The 9972-nt window shown below is 43.4% G+C and overlaps 1 protein-coding gene across 1 annotated transcript in view; it reads left to right on the forward strand.

Moving 5' to 3' along the window:
• The window catches only part of ENPP6 (ectonucleotide pyrophosphatase/phosphodiesterase 6), a 187487-nt gene that overhangs the window by 164837 nt on the left and 12678 nt on the right, over positions 1-9972 (forward strand). The window contains exon 7 of the mRNA XM_069096385.1: positions 5691-5814. Coding sequence (XP_068952486.1) covers positions 5691-5814 — 124 coding nt within the window. The remainder of the gene's footprint in view (positions 1-5690; positions 5815-9972) is intronic.

The following is a 9972-nucleotide window of genomic DNA, read 5'->3' on the forward strand; positions in this document are numbered from 1 at the left end:
TCTTTGATTTAAGAACCCACATCTTCAACTCCCAAACCGGTGGTCTTCACACTTCCCCAGACTGCCCCTTTGGAACTAACCCTTTTAATCTGCTACATTGCTTCCATGCTCAGAAATAATCATTGCTATTGTTGTTAATAATACTAATGCCCCGATTAGGACTGTAACAACTGTAGCTGTGTAAGCATTGAGGGTGTAAAAACAACACATCCATTAAATTAGCTGATGCAGCTAAATTGGGAGGTGGTGTGATCATCACTGAAGACAAATAGGGAGAAGGGGGAAATGACAGCAAGATAGAAATGTGGGTAGGTAATAATACAGAATGAACCTGGGCAGTTATTAATGACAGCTGGAGATTGGAGGAAGGGCTGATGGAAATTCAGGAAACAGAAATTCACCAAAACAGAGAGTTTGAAAAAGCATTAATGCAAGGGAGAGATTTACAGGGTGTAAGTGGATGAGCACACAATGCGACATGGCAGCTGGACAAGAAGCTGGGGGCCCCACCCTTGAAGTCTTCACCACACTGCCCCAAGCGATGAACAGGTTTCACCCAACAGCTGGTGGCAGCTGGGGATTGTTGGGAGTACGTGAGGGGATGGGGGTGGGAGTGGGGGGCCTGGGGATAACACCAAGGTAATATTGGCAAGTCTCCTGGCTCCCCAGAGCCTGCTGGTGGCTTGAGGTTTCCACTGACCTGCTCATTTAATAGCTGGCATAACTGTAGCCTGTCTTGGCATGCCTACTATTAGTAAGGCATGAATGGTCTTGGGCACTGGAGTCAGTACAGTGGGAAGACTAAGAAACTGGGGGATTTGGGAGTGGAAGAATGTGTGGGTTGTGATCTAGGAAGCAAGGGAAAGATTCCCTCTCTGATGACTATGATGAATGCAAGTAGATGGTTGAGGCATTTTTGCTGGATTAGCTATTAAAGGTAGAAGGTGGAATGGGGACTGGGATATGTACAGACTGGCTTAGATTAGACACGGCAGGAGGCAAAGAGTATAGTACAAGATGATCGGGTTGAGCTGAGGGTTTGGGTAGCAACGGAGGAGAGGACAGGGTGGCAGGAGGGGCCTCCTTGGGTCTCCCCCATTTTAGGTTTCCCCTCACTTCAGGTCTTCAAGAAGATGCTATTTTACCATTTGGAGAAACTTGGTATCACCAGTTTAGATCTAGAAGGGGCCTCAGAAATCGAGTCCAACTTTCCCATTTTTTAGATGAGAAAACTGAGCCTCAGAGAGTAATCCTCAGCAGTGTTTTGTGATGATTTAAGATAATTTCAAGAACATGGTTTCTGGGTAATTTAATCATTTTATTAATAAGACCACATTATTAATAAAATGATGGTCATATGTTCTTTTGGAAGCTATGATTGGTTAACACAGTGGGAGGTGGGCTATATTAAAATGAGGGGCTGAGAGTGACAGAAAGTCTTATCCCTATGCCCAGACCACTCCCAGCCTTGGCTGTCTATTCAAAGAATGAACGTCTGCCCTAAACCTGAACAGAATGACTACTCTAGCAGCGTGGGGTCCTACTCCAACCTTATTAATAGCAACATCCTTCAGGGGTCTGAACTTTTAAAATGAGAACTTTAGAAGAAAGGAAGGACTCTGGATCTCCCCACATTACTGGTTATTAATAATAATTTCTCTCAGTCTCATGCAGGATCAACAGGGGATTCTTGCCAAAGACACATCGGACTAGATGGCCTTGAAGGGTCCTTCCCAGCTCTGAGATTTGGGCCCTTCCCAGCTCTTTCAGGGTGACTGTAGGGAAAAAGAGTATTTGGGGATGTCACCATTGGCTCAGGGCTGTTCCAGACCCCCCAGATCACCTACACTAGAGTTAGAAATGGAAGGCATGAGAAGAGCTACCCTCAGATCCAGCCTAGTGTTGTCTTTCTAAATGTTGCCTGTCTCTGTACCCTTGCACTGGCCATCCCAGATACCTGGCTTCCTTCCTCTGCTCTGCCCCTTAGTGTCCCTTGTTTCCAAGTCACCCCAAGTGCCACCTTCTACATGGATCCTTTCAATCTCCCAACTGATAATATCGTCCTCTCCAAAATGAAAATACTATCTCTCTAAAAATATGTAAATATAATATACACCTCTCTCTTTTCTTCTCTCTCCCTCTCTCTCTCCTTCCCTCCCTCTTTCTCTCTCTATGCTTCCCTTTATCTCCCTTTCTCTGTCTCCTTCCCTCCCTCCCACTTCCCCTCTCTATGCTTCTCTATCTCTCCCTCTCTCTCCTTCACTCCCTTCTTTCCTCCTTCTCACCCTTTCTCTCTCTATATGTCTCTCTCCCTCTCTCTCCCCTCTCTTTCCTTCCTTCCCTCCCTCCCTCTCTCTGTCTCTCTCTGCCTATCTCCCTTCCTTTCCCCCTTCCTTCTTCCCTCTTTCCCTCTATTCCTCCCTCTCCCCTCCTCTCTCTCCTTCCTGCTTCTTTCCATCCATCCTCTCTCTGTCTCTGTCTTTCTCACAACACACACAGTCTTCCTAATATAATAATGTAAGCTCTTTGAGGGAAAGGAGTATTTCATTTTTGCCATTATATCCCCAACCTCTAGCACAATGCTTGTTGATTGATTGGCTGAATCAACTAGAGAAGGGTGCTGAAGGCAGCATTGGGCATTAGGTATCAGAGAACATCAAGAAATGGTAGGTCATCAATCCCCAACTTACCCATTAACATTAATCACTTTGGTTTCCTGCATTATTGAAATTGAAGCCATCTACAGTAGAATATGCTAGAAAAGTTTCTTATGATCTTAGAGTGTTCAAAGATTTCTTAAAATAGTTCTTGTTTCACTAAGAATTAAGTATCCATAATTAGCCATTAGAGGGGGACAAGTAGAATGGCGAGTGGGTCTTGAAACTATGTACAATAAGGACCTATTGGATGACCTGGTGATGTTCAGCCCAAAGTAGAGAAGCCTGACATGGTGTCCGTCTTCAAGTATATTAAGAACTATTATGCAGGGGCAGCTAGGTGGCACAGTGAATAGAGCACTGGCCCTGGAGTCAGGAAGATGTGAGTTCAAATCCTGCCTCAGACACCTAACACAAAAACTAGCCATGTGACCTTGGGCAAGTCACTTAATCCCAATTACCCTGCCTTCTCCCCTCCAAAAAGCAAAAAGAAAAAAAAATAGCTAACATTAAATAACAAACAAACAAAAAGAACTATCAAGAAGAGGAAGAAGAATGAATGCCCGCTGTGGTTCCAGAAAGCAGAAGTGAAAGACAGTGTGGGGAAGTGGAGGGAACACTGGCCTGGGAGCCAAGATGTAGCCAGTTCTACCATTGGCTAGCTATGTGATTCTGGCCAAGTCACTCCACTTAACCAGTCATTTCCTCATCTGTAAAATGGCCTAGAAGATTGCTAATACTCTCTGATTCCAAGATACTGGGAGGTCAGGATTTCTGTCAATATAAGAAAGAACTTATAACTAAAGATGGTTCAAGAATGGAACAAGTTGCCTAGTAAAGTGGTGAGCTCCCTATCACTTCAAGCATTCAAACAGAGGCTGTCTCACCAATAGTCACAATCAGTTAATCAAGCAAACATTTATTAACTACCTACTATGTGGAGGCAGCTAAGTGGTGCAGTGTATATTACACCAGGCCTGGAATGAGGAATAATTCTCTTCCTGAGTTTAAATCTGGCCTCAGACACTTAACTAGCTGTGTGACCCCAGGCAAGTCACTTAACCCTATTTGCCTCAGTTTCCACATTTGTAAAATGAACTGGAGAAGAAAATGGCAAACCACTCCAGTATCTTTGCCAAAAAAAATCCAAAATGGGGTAACAGAGAGTCAGACACAACCAAAACATGACTGAAATACTATAAAACTATTTGCCTAGACCCTGTGAGGTGTCCCTGAACTGGGGAATTTAAAGACAAAACTAAAAAAAAAAAACAGTTCCCTGACCATAAAGTGCTTGTAATCTGTAAAGGAAGGATGTATGTAAATAAGCACCCATATAAATATGTCCAAAATATATACAGCATAAATGTAAAGTAAAGGGGTGGGAGGGTCACCAGCAGCTGGGGAGAATCAGGAAACACTCAGGTGGGAGGCAGGTGGTATTTGAGGGGAGCAAAGTCAGGGCTGTAAGAGTGGGAGGTGAAGGGGGAGCACATTCCACGTGGGGATGGGGGGGGGAAAGGTTCTGAGCACAGGAACATAAACGGGAGGAGAATGTTGTATGTGAGAAATGGCAAGAAGGCTGATGATGGAGAGCAGTAACTGTGAGGCACTTTAGATGCCGGACTAAGGAGTCTATTTCATCCTAGCAGTGACACGGAGCCTTGTTCAGTGGTTTTTCAGTAGTGCCCTATTCTTCATGAACCTGTTTGGGGTTTTCTTGGCAAAGACAATGGAGTGATTTGCCATTTCCTTCTCCAGCTTACTTGGCAGATTAGGAAACTGAAGCAAACAGCATTAAGTGACTTACCCAGGGTCACACAGATAGTGTCTGAGGTCAGATTGGAACTCTGGTCTCTCTCTGACTCCAGGACCTGCATTCTATCCACTGTATCACCTACAACAACAAAACCCTCTGCCTATAGTATAAGTATATGCATAAATATATTTGTATATATATATATACACGTATATAATATACACATGTGGTATATGTTGTACGTGTATATACATATATATGTTGTTCAGTCATTTCAGTTGTGTCTGTGTAACCCCATTTTGTGTTTACCTTTTTTTTTTTGCTTTTTTTGGGAGGGGGTAAGGAAGGGCAATTAACTTGCCCAAGGTCATACAGCTAGTAAATGAGTCAGATGTCTGAGGCTGGATTTGAACTCAGGTCCTCCTGACTCCAGGGCTGGTGCTCTCTTCACTGCGCCACCTAGCCACCCCAGTTTGGGGGTTTTCTTGGCAGAGATACTGGAGTAGTTTGCCATTTCCTTCTCTCCAGCTCATTTAACAGATGAGGAAACTGAGGCAAACAGGTTTAAGTGTCTGAGGCCATATTTGAACTCAGGAAGATGAGTCTTCCTGACTCCAGACCCAGGGCTCTATCCACTGCACCTTGCTTCCATACCAAATGCATATGTATAAGTATTTGTGTATGTGTACTTAGATATATATGAATGTCATGTATATATGAATATGTATCTGTATTACTTGTATGCACAAAGCTGTTTGCAGCTTCGTCTCCCCCATTACAATATGGCTCCTTCAGCTCAGCCATTGTGGTTTTGCCTTTCTTTGTGCCCCTAGCACTTAACACATAGAAATAATAAATGCTTGCTGCTAATAATAATACCTAGCATTTATATAGAGCTTTAGGATTTGCAAAGTGCTTTATGAATATTATCCTAGTTGATTCTCACAACAACCCTGTGAGTTAGGTGTTATTATTTTCTCCATTTTACAGAAAAGGAAACTGAGGCAAGTTAAGTGACTTGCCCAGTGTCACACAGATATTAAGTATCTGAAACAAGGTTTGAATTCTGGTCTTCCTAACCTCCATATCCAACCCTCTTACTCATTATACTACTTAACTCCTGGTGACTATTCTAAGAATAAGCAAGAAACACTCTTTGCCTCCACTAGTAAGCTGGTTTTGGTGACCTCTGAGACCCTTGTCCACTCAGATATTCCAGTTTTAATTATGATCACTGCACACACATGTGTCTGTTTCCTTTGCTTGGTCCTCAGAGAAAGGAAACACTTCCCTTCTGGATGAACAGCACAGGGAAACGGGAAGGCTGGCAACGTGGATGGCACGGCTATGACAATGAGCTCATGGACATGAGGGGCATCTTCCTGGCCTTCGGACCCGGTAAACCAATGGGGGAACCCAGGTTCCTTAACCAGGCTTCTTTCCACTGAGGCCTGGATCAGCTCTCCCAGGACGGGTGGAGGGATTTCTTTCTGACCACCATTTATGAGGGAGCCCGAGCAAACCCAGCAGGTCTCCAACATCTTATGCTGGATTTTTTCAAATGCTTCTTGGTTTTGGCAAGTGTGGCCAAATACTTTTCCTCGTAAATTCTGAATCCTGAGTGCAGTGGGGGGAAAATGTATACCACATGTCTGTGATTCGTTTTACACTTAATTCATCAAAATGTTATTTCACAGCTATCTGATGCCTGGGAAGGCTTATCAGCCATGGCCGCTGACAGCTGTGTGTTTCAAACCTGCCACAGTCACTCCAGGGGGGCTGAGAGAGGCACCTCTCCCACCAATGTTCCCAGTGCTGAGCACTCTGGTGGGGCCAGCTTAGTCTGGGTCAACTAGAAGCCTGGGTCAACACTTGAGAAGATTTTCCACTGACCCTGGGGTCCAACTAGACTGCTTCGGTCCCATTAAAAGTAGGAGTCTGGATTTAGAGTTGTAAGTGACCTCAGAGGTCATCTGATCTGACTGGCTCACAGAGAGGAGCTTAAGCAGCTTGCCCCATTGTCACCCAGTTAAAAAGTATCAGAGGGCAAGATTTGAACCCAGAATTTCCGGTCTCTATGTCCAGCACTCTATGACCTCTGACCTGTTTGTATCATGGACTCCTTGGCCAGTCTGAGGAAGCCTATGGACCCTTGTAATAAAATACATAAGATTATAAAAGAAACCAATTCTGCTGAAATACAATGATCCAAAAAATCTTTTCTTAAAACGAAAAAAGTTCTCAAGGTTAAGAACCCCCTGCTCTAGAACAGATTCTAATGATTGAGTTGACTTCCCTAGTCTCACAAGATACCTCCAAACTATTGGTTAGTCTAGAACCCAGACAGACCTGCTGCATCAGGGCAGAATTTCATTTTAGCTCTAGTTCTAGAGCTAAACCAGCCCCAGATTAGCTTCTAGTTGGGAGATGGGGAAATGGCACTTATTGGTATCATTCACTTCAGGATCTTCCAGCAAAACTGGACTACTCACCCACCATTCCCCCATCTTGCCCTTTGCATATGGGCCTTCACTCAGGGTAGACCCCACAGCTGGAATGTATTGCTCCTCTCTCTACTTACTGAAATCCTCCTCTTCCTTCAAGTCTTGGCCCAGGAACCAACTTCCTCAGGTAGCCTTGCCAGCTCTTTGCAGTTAAAAGGGACCCGACCCCTCTCTCATTCCTCACACTTTGCCTGGATCTCTGCTTTGCCCTTAGCACAATCTTATCTTGTATCCTTATCTATTTGCTTATGTGGTTCTATTCCCCCACCTCACCCCGTTAGATGCCAAACCCCATAACAGAAGAAATTATGATGTTTTTCAAGATACTTTTTAAAAAGTTTGTTGCATTGAATTGATTTTGTCAAACTAGATCTTGCAAGGTCTAACAGATGTTCATTCACACAGACCATTTCTGAAGCCCTTCCATGTCCCCCCACACAAACAAAACATTCATCAGGGATTACCTTTCCCATCTGCAGGAAAGCTGGCTGGATCATCAGCTGCTCTCTTTTTTTCCTTTCCTGATTCCCTGACATTCAATAACTATAGACCTCCTAAGCTTGATTTGATGCCCCTCTTCCAAACGCCATGCTAGCTGCCTTTTAAAAATTCCTCAAGCTGCCACACTTCCCAGTAATGCTAAAACTAAAGGTCTGATGAAAGTCATTTAGGAGGGATCTTGTAATACATGGAAGTGTTTATATTATGATTTTGTTGTTCAGTCTTTTCAGTTGTATCCAACTCTTTGTGATACTGTTTAGGGTTTTCTTGGCAAAGAGCCTGGAGTGGTTTGCAATTTCCTTCTCCAGCTCATTTTACAGATGAGGAAACTGAGGCAAACCGGTTCAAGTGATTTGCTTAGGGTCACCCAGCTAGTGTCTGAGGACACATTTGAACTTTGGTCTTCCTGATTCCAGTCCCAGAGTCCTAACCCATGTGCCACCTAGCTCAATATTCTAACTCTCTTAGCCCTAGTTCAGTATATTATGAAACCTGTGTGGCCTCAATAACAGTTAGTTATCTGTTGCTACTGCTAGTGATGGAGGCAGCTAGGTTTCTCAGTGAACAGAGCACTGGATCTGGAGTCAGGAAGATCTGAGTTCAAATTCAGCCTCAGACACTTCCTAGCTGTGTGACCCTGGGCAAATCACTTAACCCTGTTTGCCTCAGTTTCCTCATCTGTAAAATAAGCTGGAGAAGGAAATGGTAAACCACTACAGTATCATGGCCAAGAAAATCTGAAATGGGGTTACACAGAATCAGATACAACTAAAAAGATTGAACGACCACAACAAAAATTTCCTCACTCCTTGTTCAACTCCCTAGACAAAGACAAGCATTGGTTCTATAAGTAATTAGAACTGTTGGAGCCTTAGAGATTATCTGGTTCAATCCCCTCATTTGAGAGATACTCTAGAACCAATAGAACACAGTCACATAGCCAACCAGTGATAGAGTCAGGAGGAGAAGCCAATTACCTGTCTGGCTTCTTCCATAAAGGGGCTACATACTGTAGCATAGTGAAAATGGAGGAAGGGATTAAAGCCTGTCCATGTGCCTTGGGGAAAGTCACTTAACTTAGATGGAAATATTGAGTGATTCCCAATACCCAATATGCGCAGAAGAAGAGGAGGAGGATAGGGAGGGTGGGGGAGACTGGACCCTACAAGTGCTGGCTGAAGGAATGAGTTGTTTTTAAACCACACATTAAGCACCTACTATGTGCTGGGCTCTGCCCCAAATCTTTTATAAATATGATCTTTTATCCTTACAATAACCCTGGGTGGTGGGTGCTATTAGTATCCCCATTTTACAAATGAGGAAACTGACTAGAATTGGAGTCCAAAGACCTGGGCTTAAATCATGACTCTTTCTCTTATTCCCTAGTGACCTTGTCCAAGTCATAGAAATTCAGAGTAGGAAGGGATGTTAGAGGTTCTGCTAGCTATTTCTCCTATCTACTCACCTTTCCTAGCATCCTTCAAAGCACAATTCAGGTGTGTGTCCCTCTCCTACACACAGCTTTCTTCCCAGTTATTAGTTCTCCAGCCCTTTAAATTTCTTTGTAATTACTTTTATTTATACATGTATCCAATCAGTAGAACATAAGTTGCTCAAGGGTTTTCCTTTTGTATCTCAGTGCACGTTTGAGGACCTTGTTTTGTAAATGTTACTTCAGTTGAATTGCATCCAGTCTAACCCATCCTTGAAAGGAAATGCTCTCCTCAGCATCCCTAAAAAGTGGTTATCCAGTCTTTGGTATAAGACATCAAGCCCACTTTCTCCCAAGGCAGCCCATTTACCTTGGGACAACAAGGACGCTTCTTCCTACATCAAACACTTTACAAATAGGCTGAGACAAAATAAGCTGAAATATGCCTCCCCAGCTCTCCATAGTGTCTTCCTTTACCAGGTTAAACACTGCTAATTCCTTCAACCAACCTTCTGTGGTGTGATCTCTCTCATTAAACTGGGTCCCCTTCTCTAGACACACCCAGGAACGGAAGTCACAGAACCACTTTGTGTTTCAGTTTCTTTGGTTTTAATCCCCCCCCACACACACAATTACATGTCAAAACAATTTTTAACATTCTTTTAAAAAACATTTTGAGTTCCAAATCTCTCCCTCCCTCCCTCTACCTTCCCCTCATTGAGAAGGCAACCAATTTCACACAGATTATACGTGTGCAGTCATGCAAAACATATTTCCATATTAGTTATGTTGTGAAAGAAAACACAGACCCCCCCAAAAAAAAACACCAAGAAAAATACAGAGAGTAAAACAAAGTATACTTTGATCTGCACTCAGACTCTTATCAGTTCTTTCTCTGGAGGTGGATATCATTTTTCATCATGAGTCCTTCTGTACTTTGATTTCTGATATGTGCAATGGGAATCATTAGATCATGTAGATTTTGAGTTGTAAGAGACTTCAAGGTCAGTTTAACCCTTTGGTTTGCAGATGAGGAAACACTTTTAGAAGCGCAAACTGAGAAAACTCATTTTCTTCCTTCCTTCCTTCCTCCCTCCCTTCCTCCCTCCCTCCCTTCCT

This window comes from Petaurus breviceps, unplaced genomic scaffold (assembly GCF_028583685.1).
Source record: "Petaurus breviceps papuanus isolate PSGF00001 unplaced genomic scaffold, PetGlider_PUasm1.0 126, whole genome shotgun sequence".
NCBI lineage: Eukaryota > Metazoa > Chordata > Mammalia > Diprotodontia > Petauridae > Petaurus > Petaurus breviceps.